Source organism: Camelina sativa, chromosome 1 (genome assembly GCF_000633955.1).
Source record: "Camelina sativa cultivar DH55 chromosome 1, Cs, whole genome shotgun sequence".
Classification (NCBI taxonomy): Eukaryota; Viridiplantae; Streptophyta; class Magnoliopsida; order Brassicales; family Brassicaceae; genus Camelina; species Camelina sativa.
This window is the reverse complement of record NC_025685.1, coordinates 5486724-5500645: the sequence shown is the minus strand read 5'-3', so window position 1 is coordinate 5500645 and position 13922 is coordinate 5486724. Positions and strand designations below refer to the sequence as shown.

At 39.2% G+C, this 13922-nt stretch overlaps 3 protein-coding genes, 1 non-coding gene and 1 pseudogene across 5 annotated transcripts in view; 2 read left to right on the top strand and 3 right to left on the bottom strand.

The window, feature by feature from the left end:
• LOC104777626 (GBF-interacting protein 1) overlaps positions 1 to 7225 on the top strand; it is an 8936-nt gene extending 1711 nt beyond the window's left edge. Inside the window, exons 1-9 of one of the 2 annotated variants that reach the window (XM_010501910.2) lie at positions 3855 to 4130; positions 4622 to 4665; positions 4819 to 4885; positions 4971 to 5088; positions 5168 to 5454; positions 5589 to 5823; positions 5965 to 6109; positions 6223 to 6630; positions 6720 to 7225. In XM_010501910.2, coding sequence (XP_010500212.1) covers positions 3953 to 4130; positions 4622 to 4665; positions 4819 to 4885; positions 4971 to 5088; positions 5168 to 5454; positions 5589 to 5823; positions 5965 to 6109; positions 6223 to 6630; positions 6720 to 6941 — 1704 coding nt within the window. In that variant the 5' untranslated portion in view covers positions 3855 to 3952 and the 3' untranslated portion in view covers positions 6942 to 7225. Of the gene's footprint in view, positions 1 to 3854; positions 4131 to 4621; positions 4666 to 4818; positions 4886 to 4970; positions 5089 to 5167; positions 5455 to 5588; positions 5824 to 5964; positions 6110 to 6222; positions 6631 to 6719 lie in introns of those variants that run through there. The other variant, XM_010501918.2, reaches the window with a different exon arrangement.
• On the bottom strand, positions 862 to 3492 carry LOC104777616 (heterogeneous nuclear ribonucleoprotein A3 homolog 2). The gene is made up of 6 exons (XM_010501900.1): positions 3275 to 3492; positions 3078 to 3118; positions 2790 to 2953; positions 2528 to 2633; positions 2269 to 2438; positions 862 to 2038 (listed from the first exon to the last, which is right to left on the bottom strand). Exons 1-6 carry the CDS (start codon positions 3328 to 3330, stop codon positions 1496 to 1498), a joined length of 1080 nt encoding a protein of 359 aa, XP_010500202.1. The 5' UTR covers positions 3331 to 3492; the 3' UTR covers positions 862 to 1495.
• Positions 3585 to 3665, bottom strand: TRNAL-AAG. Its single transcript has one exon. It is a non-coding gene; the product is annotated as a tRNA-Leu (tRNA).
• LOC104777609 (ABC transporter G family member 26-like) lies at positions 7476 to 10746 on the top strand. The gene is made up of 9 exons (XM_010501888.2): positions 7476 to 7769; positions 7847 to 8136; positions 8212 to 8367; positions 8513 to 8696; positions 8793 to 9074; positions 9166 to 9450; positions 9528 to 9812; positions 9890 to 9997; positions 10119 to 10746. The coding sequence occupies exons 1-9, from the start codon at positions 7572 to 7574 to the stop codon at positions 10386 to 10388; spliced, it is 2058 nt and encodes a 685-aa protein (XP_010500190.1). The 5' UTR covers positions 7476 to 7571; the 3' UTR covers positions 10389 to 10746.
• On the bottom strand, positions 10819 to 13915 carry LOC104777599 (annotated as a pseudogene).

Here is a 13922-nt window from a genome sequence, read left to right as displayed (position 1 = left end):
TATGTCTTCTGTCCCCTTAAGCTTGATCTTCATCATCATTCTCCTCCTTGCTTCTTCCTCTTTCCCTTCCATTTGTGTTTTTCCTTCTTCTTCTCTTTCCTTCTTTGTTTCTCTACCTTTTTACGAATAGAGAAAACTATAAAAATAGTCGGAATTGTGAAACTGAAGATTAGTTTTTTTGTAGAGTTAAAAAGAGACGTTAATGTAAAAACCCAATATGTGCCTAAAAATAGTATGTGTCCTTACTTCGCGGTTCTGAATGCCCGAGATTGTCGTTTTCTTTGCAGTAAAATCGTTATTTACATAGACATTTTGGAAAATCGTTTCTTCATTTCAAAAATAGATAGAAATGAGTTCAGACTTGGGAGGACAATATACAACCCCTTTGTTACCAAAACATGCGAACCTACGATGCGCCATACTGCTAGGATCGGCCTTAAATTAAGTACCAATTTCAGTTATCAACTTTTCAGTATTTTGTCAAATCTATTAAATGTATTGTACAATCATATTTCACTCAGTGTTTTAAAAATATATGAAGTTCGTTTCTGAGAGAAAGAATCAACTTCTTATATAACTCATTAGACGTCATATTCATTTGTTGACTTTGTCCAAGAATCGAGTCTTTGTTGTTTGCAATAATATACATATATGATATATATCCCATTGTAAAACCATATACACAAAGTGCTATACATTTAATCGTTTAGACTGCAATCTAAATCGCATTGATAATAAAATATCGATAACAAAGAAATTCAAAACATATAATGTATATGTGACACTTGCCCAAAACGCAAAGGAAACGAAAACCATATGAACAATGATTCAGATATATGATTGTTTGACAAAAAAATTATATATATAAGATGATTTTCAAAAACATTAAAATTGATTTTAAATAGTTTTAAAATACATACAAATTACGAAATATGTCCAATTTGTCGTTAGAACCTACGCAGTTGACAAATATATACTTACACATGCACAAGCTATAATTAATCCACAACTAACTGCCCTTAAAACTTTGTTCGGAACAACAAAAATCTACGGAGATAACAAGAGACCACATAAAGCATTCAGGTTGAGCTCTAAAGAAATATGAATGTACATTTTGCAGAGCTTCTTAAGCTAATTCGTATGATTGTGCAAACTAAGCTAAGCGAGTGATTAATCATCTAACAAGACTACCAATAATAAATAGGCTTTGTCTAAATCAATCTTATGGCAGTGAGAAAACAAGCTCCAAACCCAAATATGCTAAAGTCTATATAACACAATCTAAGTTAAGAGATAAGACAACACTTGAGCACACTAAAAGATGTCTCTAATAAAACTTTTTTGATGATCTTCCTGTCCTTAGAAATCTTTCCTGATGTTGGCGCTACATGATAGCTCTAGTTTCCTCTAGAATGCACCTAGAGTGATTGGAACAATCTAGAGAAACCTGTGAGAGAAGCTTCTATAGCGTCTACTGATTGGTATTACCTCGGCCCTATCTTGCATACGGATGGTATCGACTACTGTTACTATAACCCCTCCCATATGGACCACCTGCTCCTTCATAACTGCCACCTGGGCCACCAGATTCAAATGCACCACCGTAACCTGGCCCACCATATCCCCCATAGCCTTCCCCTCCTCCACGACCATAACCTCCACCTCCATAACCTCCACTGCCATATCCCTCGCCACCAAACCCACTCCCATAGGGTGCAAAACGACTAGAATAGCCAAGGGGTGGTTCACTCCGGTAACCTCCTAAATTACCACTCCCATAACCACCATACCCTCCTCCAAATTCAGGGCCTACACTACCAGGTCCACCACGACCATACCCATATCCCCCAGCAAACCTACTGGTAGGGCCTCCATGTGACCTAATGGGACCTGGAGGACCATAGCCTCCATCAAAACCCCCGTAAGGTCCACCATACCCGCCATAATTATCGTTAAAAGAACGACCTCTAGGGTGACTACCATAAGAAGGAGGTGAACGGTTTGAAGATTTCTTTGGTTCAGCTTTCTTGATCTCCACCTACAACAAAGCAACTTAATTAACCTAGCTATGCTAAGGATGCAAACTATAGCTGAGTACTTCCTAGTTTACTGTGACAACCTCCTTACATTTGGTGGGAAGCTAACGGGTGGAAAACTAACTAAGTTTAACGTGTATAACGAAAGGAACAAGCAGAAAAATTCAAATTGAAACCAAGATATAAATAACTTCATGTACCACAGTTCTAGGAACCATTTGTACAAGCTTACCTGAGTGTCTGCCATATCGATCATGTTTCCTTTGGACAATAATTCATCTACAACATCTTCGCTGTCAAAAATCACGAAACCAAAACCTCTGGACCTGTTTGTTTCATGGTCTCGGATAATCTGGTGCTCCACCACGTTCCCATACTTGGCAAAGAAGTCCTTGAGCTCATCTGATCAACAGAACATACAACTAAGCACAGAGCGCCAACATAGTCTCTCATGAAAAAAAAGTAAGAATGTGGCAAGAAGGGAGATATACCTTCTGTAACAGTGGAGGGTATACCACCAACAAAAATCTTCTTTGTTTTGATATCCTTGGACTGATTGCCACCAGCACCTTTCGGAATAGTCCTTTTGATCTCAACCTGTTCCATCAAAACAAGGAAAAAGTAATGATCAAAACAGAGGTATCCACATTCTTAAATCCGTAAGTACTAGATACTACTACAGATTAATCAAATCCACAAAATACATCAATCGAATAACAAAGTGTAGGAAATAAAAAAGAGGCGTAAAGAGACCTGTTTGCCATTGATGACATGATTATCTTCAATGACTTTATCAACAACAGAAGAATCAGCATAGGTGATGAAACCAAAACCCCTAGGTTGCCCAGTATGTCGATCACGCATAATGACAGAATCTGTAATCTCCCCGTACTTGCCAAAGTGCTTGTTGAACACAGCTGCAAGTAAACATCAACATTATGAGCAACAAGGAGGCTAAATCAAGACCTAGAACAATCCCTACCATAAACGAAACCTAGAAACTCGACTTGTAAAAACAAAACAAGCAGAAAAGAGACTTACTACTAGTGGTGTCTTTGTGCAATCCTCCGATGAATATTTTCCTAACAAACACAAAATTCGAAACAAAAAAAAATTAAAAACGAAGATTAAAAGTCACAGATCAGGAGATGTCTCTCTAGTTTGTTTTGTTCAAACTCTATGGATTGAAACATGCAAAGATGGGAGGAGGAGGAGGAGGAGGAGGAGTAAAAACGTACCCAGGACTCGCACCATCGCCGGATTGGAAATTATCATTACGAGATCTGGAACCCATCGCGATTCCTAAATTCAGTCAGTGGTGATTATGTTTTCGAATTGAGGATCTCCCGACAAACTATGCTCCGAGGTTAAGAGGATCGTCGAGAGAGAGAGAGAACGCTAGGGTTTTTGCTGCTTATCGACAAGATCTGAGATAATCTTTTTATTAGTTCGTGACTTCTTGTCATGTCATATATATATATATTTTTCCTTTTTCCTTATATTCGGACAATTAAAAAAAAAAAAGTTACAAAAACGAAAAAAGGAGAATGTTGACAGTGGGATTTGAACCCACGCCCTTTCGGACCAGAACCTTAATCTGGCGCCTTAGACCAACTCGGCCATATCAACTTTGATGTCGATCTTTCCAGCATTATAATATTAAAATAGAATAATAATAAAATAAATTAAAAGATTTGGGAACTAGTGACGTAAGCGTATAAAAATACGGAGAGGTTGTATTTAGCTAGAGGTTGATTTATACGGGGAAATAAAAAAAAATAGATTTATACATATATTTGGATGAAGTCGTATGTTTCAAGTCCCTCTCTGCCTGACCCCATACCAATACTCTCTCTCTCTCTCTCTCTTCTCCCACCCCTTCCGCTTCCCTCTCTCTCTCTCTCTAATATACTAACATGACGAGCAGCAGAGGCGATGGCGGCTCTAGGGTTTCGATTCCGGCCGATCTGCTTAAAACCATTCAAAACATCAGAGAGGTTACCGGAAAACAACATTCCGACGAGGATATCTTCTCTGTCTTTAAGGAGTGTTTCAATGATCCACATGAGACCACTCAGAAGCTCCTCTATTTAGGTTCCTTTTTTTTTTCCTTTACACCAACGCTTCGCCATTTGTTCTTCCTTCTTTCCTTCTAGGGTTTTGTTTGATCTTTGTTTTGTATGAAACACAGCCCCTTTGTTGATGGTTTAGAAGATATTGTCTTGTGCCTCTCAATACTGCAATTTTTTTTTATGAGATTTCGATTTGGTATATAATATGCTTGGAATGTTCAAATAAGGAATATTTTTTTTAACTGATTTGGAATATGCAGATTTTGGGTTCATATGATTAGGGGAGGAGCTCTCGTTTTTAAAATCGGCCTATCTGTCTTAATCACTGCTTTAAATCTTTACCGTTTAGCTTTTTAGATGATGAAACTGTGGAAACAGGATTTGTTTTTAGCTCTGATTTGAGTTTTTAGTATATGGGGTTTGGGATTTTCTCTACTGTTTCAATATCAACGTTATGAACGTACTGTTGATAACTGGCATGTAACTCATATGTTATTGTGACCACCTTTTCAGATACATTTCATGAGGTGAGAAGCAAACGGGAGAGAAAGAAAGAGGTATATGTTTCCTCTTTTTTTGTTTTTAATCCATTCTTTGTAGAAGCATGATTTGTGAATTAACCTTGCAACCCTAAAATTATGTGTTTATCACTTGCTCTAGTAGCTTACATTATCCCGATTCTCTTATCCCTATGTGTATCCCTGTTGCAGAATTTAGTACTAAATACACAAGGAAGGATCAGGACTAGACGGAGGAGCTTTGCTTCAAGTTATACAGGTCATTCTAGTTTATGTTCTTTTACTTCTAAACGTCTGTGCTATATTTCCTTTCTTGATTTAAGCTCTTTGTTGTTGATTTGCAGATTCCAGCAATGGAAGAAGTGCAGCTTTTAAAAAGCAGAGTGGAGCTAATCACATTTCTGGAACTGTTTTGTCCGCTCCCAACAATGCAATAAACGATACAAAACCTTCTTCCATCAAGTATTCATACTTATCCTGTCTATGTCTTTAAATACCCTTTCTGTATATGGGTTTCCTAAAGCATTATATTCTTTTGCAGGTCCCCTAACCCTATAATTTCTCCAAGTGGAATCAGTAACCATAAAATTCAAGAGGCTTCCATCTCCCCTGTGAACAAGGAAGTCACAGAGGAACAGCCTCTCTCCAAGTCTACTTCTTCTTCTGAGGATGTTGTTGAGCCGGATAAGTCTAAAGCAAGTACTGTACCAGTGGCTCTATCCGATTCTGTTGTAAAAAACGACACACAATATACTGTAGATGGAACTTCTCAGATCTCACAGCAATCATCTATGATTGTCACTTCTAATTGCAGCCAGTCAGAGCAAGGTATAGTTGCTCTTTATCTATGTAGCACTATGTTCATTCTGTATTCTTCTAGATAAGTTGTGAATGATGCAGATTGTTTCCTGAGTTCAGTTGCTACCTCTGATTTGATTTGACCTATGGTTTTTTTGGAACAGTCGGTAAAAGTGAAGCTGCGGCCAATAAAGGCAAGAGTCAATCGGTTCTCGAGTCCGGTGTTGGTGAGCGGTCGCATGTAACATTTCCTGTCCACCTTCAGGTTGCCAAAATGCTTGAAAATGGTCTAACATTTGGGAGTTTCGATTCCAATTTTGTGAAAGAGGCATCTTCTGACAATTGTACTATTGGGTGTGATGACTCCAATATCGAGTCTTCTCATGGGACAGCAACTAGGTTGGTACTGATTATAACTTTTAAGTTAATCTTACGGTTTTGCTTGCTGTATTCTCCTGAATTGCTTTAACTGTCTCAGATGAGTGAGTTTCTGATATGACAATGAAATGGGGTGTTTCAATACCATTATTTGGTTTGCAGGAAAGATATATCAACGATTTCTCAAGATGAGGATCATGAGATTTTAAATTCAGCATCTGAGACTGAGCTATCATTGCAGTCAGATCAAACCCGTCACCCTGTAGAAGGTTCGGAAGGAGATAAACCACTCACAGACACTCATCAGGTTAGTTATGTTCAAGAAGCCCCATACAGTGTCATTTTTGCGTCATGTGCTTTTGCCTGAATATTTACATACAAGCTTAATCACTGTCTTTTATATTTTGTTGATAATTGCAGGCCACAAATTGTGATGCTCAACCTATCTCCTATCCTGATCAGTATTCCATAGCAGCCTATCAACAGGCAATGCACCTTTTTAGGCAACAATTCCCTCTAGGTTTTTTCCCTTACGGTCCCTATCTTCCACCCTTTTATATGCCGCATCCATACATTCACCAGTTCGTGAGCCCAAACGGGTACCAACAACAGTCTTACTTACCGCCTGGAGATGATGCTTCACCACCTTCAGGGGTTAAAGTCCCTCTCACTCACATCAAGTCAGGAAGCGACATTGGAAACTCCCCACTTACCACAATTCCATCTCCATATGATTTGTACGCCTTCAACCACTTCCCATCAGCAGCCACTGTAATCTCTACCAACAAAGAAGAAAAGAAGGAAAACATTAACTCAACTGGACCACTGGTTAGTTTGTCTCTGCCTCCTTCCTACTGTCATTGCATGTTATGCTATACTTCTTTTAACAGGGCTTATTGTATATATTGGCTGAACAGAGTCTAGCCAATCTGCAGGCCAGTCCCATGTACAACTTACCCTTTCAAGGTCAACCATTAGCTTTCCCGACCATGCAAGCTGGGTTTACGGGAATATACCAACAATCACAGCCTATTATGGCGCCTCTTACTATATCTGCGAGGACTGAACCCATAGGACCCTCACATATTACGAATCAGCAACCTCAAGCTGCACTAACAAATCAGGGGAACAACTATTAGGTCAAGGAGAATTACTAGAAAGATGCATATTCAGATTGGTAAAAGAGATGTTCAAGTCTGGATTTTTGAGTGATTTTGTGTAAATACTTAGGATACATCATCCCCTAAGAAGAAATTAGTGTGTGGGCAATTTGAAGAGGAGGGGGGTCAAGAGAATTGGTGCCGTTAGTTTTCTTGTTTTTGTGAGAACCACAAACAAAGTCTAAAGGATCAGTTTATCTGTAATTCTTCTGAATTTTTTAATACAGACAAGTGATCAGTTTATATGAGCAAGTGGAGCATTTCATACGTGGCCCAATGTGATCTTCAGTAACAATAAGTAAACCAATTAGATAAATGTAAATTATTTTAACCCACCTCATCAGTAATGACTATTGATATTGATTTCATTTCATTTTCTCCTTGTGCAAGTCAACACATGCATAATTAAAGAAACTCAAATTCATTCATACAAAGACATTGAAAGAATGTGGTCTACCAAACTAACACCCTGATAAACAGAGAGAGAAAGAGAACACAAAAAGCAAGAAAGTTTCAGGTTTGACACAGTTGATCAACACACTTCTTCCATTATATAACACAACCTTACATTCAGATTAATCTTCTTGTGATACAAGCATAAGAAAAACCATGGAGATCAGAAGAACAACAGAAGAAGTTGAAGAGAATCATGTAATGCAGATTACAGGAAGCAATGGCATAGTTCATAACATGGAGTTCATGCCCCAAGCTTACCTCAGAAACCAATACTCATCTGAGATTGACATTGATGAAGAATTCGTTTCCTCTTATCCTCTTGAAGACGCCCCTATTCCCATCTTTCTCAAGGTTTCTCTTTCTCTCTCGGTTTCGATTTCTTTCTATGAGACAAAGCTGATTGGTTTTCCTCTTTACTTAACTTGCAGTTTGAAGATGTTGAGTATAAGGTGAGAAACAGCAAGGGAAGCTCAACAAACCTGGTGAAAACAATGGTGTCAAAGGTGGTAACACATACGAATCCGGATCAAGATGGGTACAAGCACATTTTGAAAGGCATAACAGGAAGCACGGGCCCTGGTGAGATCCTTGCGCTAATGGGTCCTTCGGGTAGTGGCAAGACAACTCTCTTGAAGATAATGGGAGGAAGATTGACAGATTATGTTAAGGGGAAGCTTACCTATAATGACATTCCTTACAGTCCATCTGTTAAGAGGAGGTTAGATAGAATCCTGAGTTGGATACTTCTCCTAACCTGAATATTATTATGCACTTATCTTTCAGTATTCTCCAGAATTGGTTTCGTGACACAAGATGATGTTCTGTTACCACAACTTACTGTGGAAGAGACCTTAGCATTCGCTGCGTTTTTAAGACTTCCAAGTAGCATGAGCAAGGAACATAAATACGCCAAAATAGAAATGATCATTAAAGAGCTCGGCCTTGAAAGGTACACTTTTTTACTGGAATTAGCTAGAATAATCCAACTTATAGTGAGTGAGAACTCGTATACTTTGTGCTTGATGACGTCCAGACACATTTCTTGTAAAAACTAAACTTAATTTTCATTGAAACAAAAAAAAAAACCATGAAAGATGCCGTCGCACAAGAGTTGGAGGAGGTTTTGTCAAAGGAATATCAGGTGGAGAAAGAAAAAGAGCGAGTATAGCATACGAAATTTTGGTAGATCCTTCTCTGTTGCTTCTGGACGAGCCAACTTCTGGACTTGACTCCACCTCTGCCACAAAACTTCTTCATATTCTGCAAGGAGTAGCTAAGGTATCAGCCTTTCTAGCTTTTACAATGCAAATAGATTACTAGAAAAATAAGTTCTTGAATGATACGGGAGAATAAGAACCAATATGTCTTTTTCAGGCAGGAAGGACAGTCATCACGACAATTCACCAACCATCAAGCAGAATGTTTCACATGTTCGACAAGCTCTTACTGATCTCAGAAGGCCACCCTGCCTTCTACGGCAAAGCCAGAGAATCTATGGAGTATTTCTCATCTTTGAGAATCTTACCTGAAATTGCAATGAACCCAGCAGAGTTCTTGCTAGACTTGGCAACGGGACAGGTGTCAGACATTAGTTTACCGGAAGAACTAATGGCTGCCAAAACCGCACAGCCTGATTCTGAGGAAGTACTAGTGAAAGTAAGGATCACATTAAGTCATAGACTATATAGTATATACGAATGTATTAAGAGTTATAATGGGACTCAATCCTAATGTTGTGATTTTGCAGTATTTGCAACAAAGGTACAAGACAGACTTGGAGCCAAAAGAGAAGGAAGAAAACCATAGAAATAAAAAGGCCCCAGAGCATCTTCAAGTAGCAATCCAAGTGAAGAAGGACTGGACGCTTTCATGGTGGGATCAGTTCTTGATTATTTCCAGAAGAACATTCAGAGAGCGGCGTAGAGATTACTTTGATAAGCTAAGGCTAGTTCAATCACTTGGCGTGGCCGTTGTGTTGGGTCTTCTATGGTGGAAATCAAAGACAGACACAGAGGCGCACCTTAGAGACCAAGTAATGAATGAAACTACATAATTTTTGTGATTATACCATAGTTATATAAGCCTACTAACTATCTGGTAAGCTTGTAGGTTGGTTTGATGTTCTATATTTGCATCTTCTGGACATCTTCATCCCTATTTGGAGCAGTATACGTGTTCCCCTTCGAGAAGATCTACCTGGTGAAAGAAAGAAAAGCAGACATGTACAGACTTAGTGTGTATTACGTATGCAGTACACTATGTGATATGGTGGCACACGTTTTATACCCAACATTCTTCATGATCATTGTCTACTTCATGGCTGGGTTCAATAGGACGATCCCCTGTTTCATTTTCACCGTGTTAACAATACTACTGATAGCCATAACTAGCCAAGTAAGCAGAGAACATATCGAGAACGTGTCTCCCTATCGAACTTAAAGCATGTTTTGTTTTTTCCAATGTAACTGCAGGGTGCAGGAGAGTTCTTGGGAGCTTCAGTATTGAGCATTAAGAGAGCTGGTATGATCGCCTCTTTGGTTCTAATGCTATTTCTTCTAACAGGAGGTTACTATGTTCAGGTAGCAAACCTAATAACTTAGAACATGGATTATTCTTTTTAGTGAATCATAATAACAAGCTGGTTAATAACTGTTTACGCTCAAACAAAAAAAGTGATGCACTTTTGAATTCGAAATGCAGCACATACCCAAATTCATGCAGTGGTTGAAGTACTTGTCCTTCATGCACTACGGCTTCAGGCTGCTTTTGAAAGTTCAATACTCAGCGGACCAACTTTTCGAATGTGGGAGCAAAGGCGGCTGCAGGACATTGCAAAGCTCATCATCCTTTGACACAGTCAACTTGAATGGCGGTTTGCAAGAACTGTGGGTTCTGCTAGCCATGGCATTCGGCTACCGTCTCTGTGCATACTTCTGCCTTCGCAAGAAAATAAGCATTTGCCATCTTTGATAACAAAATGTAAACCAGAAAATGACAAAAGAAGTTCATACAGCTGTTTCCAATTTTGAATTCTCGTGGTTTGAGTGATGAAAGATGACTAAACTAGAAACAGAGGGAGTCTAAATGATCTGAAATGGTCTTAAATTAGATTATAGTGTCATTTTCACGTTTAGTGTTATCATAATCAATATTCAGGAGAGAAAAGAGTGGCAAAACCTTCATCTTGTCATAAGACATCAAAGCTCTTTGATCACATTTATATGCCTCTCTTCCCCTTGCGAACCTTCTCCATCTGAATCTATATGATTTCTTACTTGTCTAGTTCTTCTACGACTGCACCGGTTCAAGTACAAATGCCTTCACCTATTTTTTGGCAGCAAGTCACTGCAAGCTTTAAGCCAAATAATGACAATGAAATTGCAGTGGTTCTTTGCCCAAATTACGGAACACGAAATTTTATTTTTAAATTCGTTCATAAAATCAGCATATATAGATCAATGTATGTTCCAGTATCATTAGATCAATAATATTAACACCGCAAGAAACATCATCACCTACTACATTATGATGATTTTTAAGCTGGAAGGGGAGTGCATAACACTACGTTAACCACTATAGACTCATTCCCCAGCTTTAACAACCTTCTGCTTCTTCCATTTATAAGCAGCTTCAATAATCTTAAGATTCGTCGTATGTGATTCTTCTAGGGACAAGTAATCAATGTATTCTTCATACCTGCCAAAGATTCAAACAATTTTTTTACATTAAGCTTTAGCATTTGTACCTCACATTTCAAAGATAAACAAATCGGTGAATTATATGTATGCAATGCTTACTCTGTAGAGCCGTCTTCGCCACATGTCGGCTTTCTCTTCTTGAGCTTCTTAGGGAGTTTTGATTGAACGACACTAACATCCCCAAGCTTACCAAATCCCGTCTCCATGTTAAGCCAATCCTCCAAAAGCGTAGCACGCTCTTCTTTCAGCTCCGGTGTGGAGTCTTTGTAGTATGTGTTGGCTCTATCAAAGATCGCTGAATAGAAGAAAGAAAATACAACAGAACAGAAATAAATGATAAGAAAAAACAGTCAAACTTGTCACAAGGAATCATCAAAATTCATGATATAACATGCAGCTTCAAACCTCTGGCATGTCTGATGCTGTCTCTTTTGCATTCAATAGCATCTTCTTCTTCCTCGTCTTCTTTGTGTTCCGCAGCAGAAGCTTCAAACTTTGCAAAGCTAATCCACACCTTGCAATGCTTTGTACGGTCCAAGAGTCGCTCATATAATTCACGTGTCCTCTCTAGTTCCCCTTATGATATCTCAAAATCAATGTACGTCCGCCACAAACAATATAGAGAATTTAATGATCCAATCATTTCCAAAATCTGAGAAACTTTCAATTCTTTGGATGCTTTAGAATGAAAAAATTTACCTTCCATAGCAGCTCGGGCATGTCTAAAGCAGGCTGTGATATTGCAAGTTCGAAGATAGCTCTAGCTCGTTCTGTTTCAGCAAGAGACATCTCAAACTCAGCATAGTTTCTCCAAGCATAGCAATTCTCAGGAGACCATTCAAGATAACGCTCGTATATTTTTCTACATCTATCTATGTTTCCCAACCGGAGTTCGATCTCAATGTATTTCTTGAATATCTGTTTTGCAGAAAAACAAAGCCATCCCAGTAAGTAAAAGATGAGCAATAATGTAGACCATTTCCAAATTAACCGTTGTCAGACTTACCTTGTTTTTTGGAGCTTTCCCAATCGCATTTCCTAATATCTGCCGTGCACCCGTGAGATTCAATTGCCTGATTTCATATTGTGCAGCGAGCAACCATATTTCGGCAAAAGAAAATTTGGTGTGTGGGATAAGCTTGAGGCATTCTCTGTAAAGTAAACACTAAACCTCCATTAGTGAAACGTAGATGAATGTAACTTCAAAATTTTCAGAATACCTGTAAACATTTCGGGTACGCTCCACATCCTCGGTCTCAATCTCTTCATATAACGCATAATTAATCCTACACCAGTTAGTCACATCAGTGTCAGTGGTTGAAAAAACCGCAGAACCATGTATGCCACAAAAGAAAAACAACAAAAGCTTTCCACAGAATGCAAGAATCTGTATTAGTAGATTATTTAGTGACCTTAATGTGCTAAAAGATAGACAAAGATGATAGAACTAATAGCGGCCTAAGAAAGCCAAACCCCAAACACAGTGAAGTTACACGAAGCTAAACTTAACCTTCTTATGCAAACCTTGATCAACATAAGGAGTGATTACCAAAATCTGTAAAGGATGTGGATAGAATAAAACTCACCAAAGATATATGTATCTTCGCCAGTATCGTTTCTCTTGGGCAGGTGGGACATTAGCAATAGCCCTCTCATAGATTTCTCTTATCCTATCCTTGTTATTTAGAGTCTCCTATAACCTAATGTAATCAAACCACAAATCATAGTTCAAAGGGCTCTTCCTCAGTTCATCTTCATACTGAAACTTTGTTTTGCCAACAATGGCGTCCTCAATCCCTTCCTTATCACCATATCGCTTCTCAAACGCCACAAACTTACTGTACAAAGTTTCAGCTCTTACTTTAGGAATACGATCAAGAGCAAACTTGTAGATGAGCCTAGCCCGTTCTACTTCCTTGCATAGTTCTTCAAATTCAGCAAACTCCACAAAGAGAATCTCTGCTTCGTCTTCATCGTATGCAAGCTCCTTCTCCGCGCGTTCGAACACTTTCCTAGCAAGCTCAACTTGACCAAGCTTCATCTCAAACTTTGCATATCGAATATAAGAAGAAGCATTCGGATGACAAAGAACAAATCTCTGATAGATTGATCTAGCACGTTCGATTTCACCATACCTAAGTTCGAATTTAATAAAGCAGAGCCAAGCTTTTTGATCCGGTGACCAATTCATCCACCGCTCGAAGATCTCTCTAGCTCCGGCGATATTGCCAAGTTTCTCTTCCATGTAGACATACTCATTCCAAAGCTGGTCCACTCGAGGGAGGATCGTAACAGCACGATCCCAAACGTTCCTCGCAAAGTTGACAAACTCGTTCTTCATCTCAAACTCGGCGTACTTAACCCAGAGCGTCTGGTTCCGGTAATCTCCTGCTTCTAAGGCTCGTTCCCACACGCTACGAGCACGTGCGTAATCCATCTGCGATTCTTCCCACTGCGCATACCTGACCCAAATTTGGGTGTTCCATCTCCCCCGGCGGATCTGGTCCTCGAAATCCTTCCGACGACGGAGTCTATAGTTGGAAAGTTCAGCTGAATCATTAATTGCCTGCATAGGCTGACGGATTTCAGCATCTTGCCTCTCTAGGGCTTCCCTAAGAATTTGCTCGGCAGTGATTTGCACCGGAGCCGGTGTTTTGTTTTTTACCCCCGTCGTCCGTGGAAGCTGCACTTCCGCATCGTTGCGGTTCATGTACCCTAGTTTACGGTCGGAATCTTCGCCGGAGAGCATGACGATCGCGTTTTAGTTTTGGAAAATAGGGACGGGGGATTTTTGAACACAAAAATA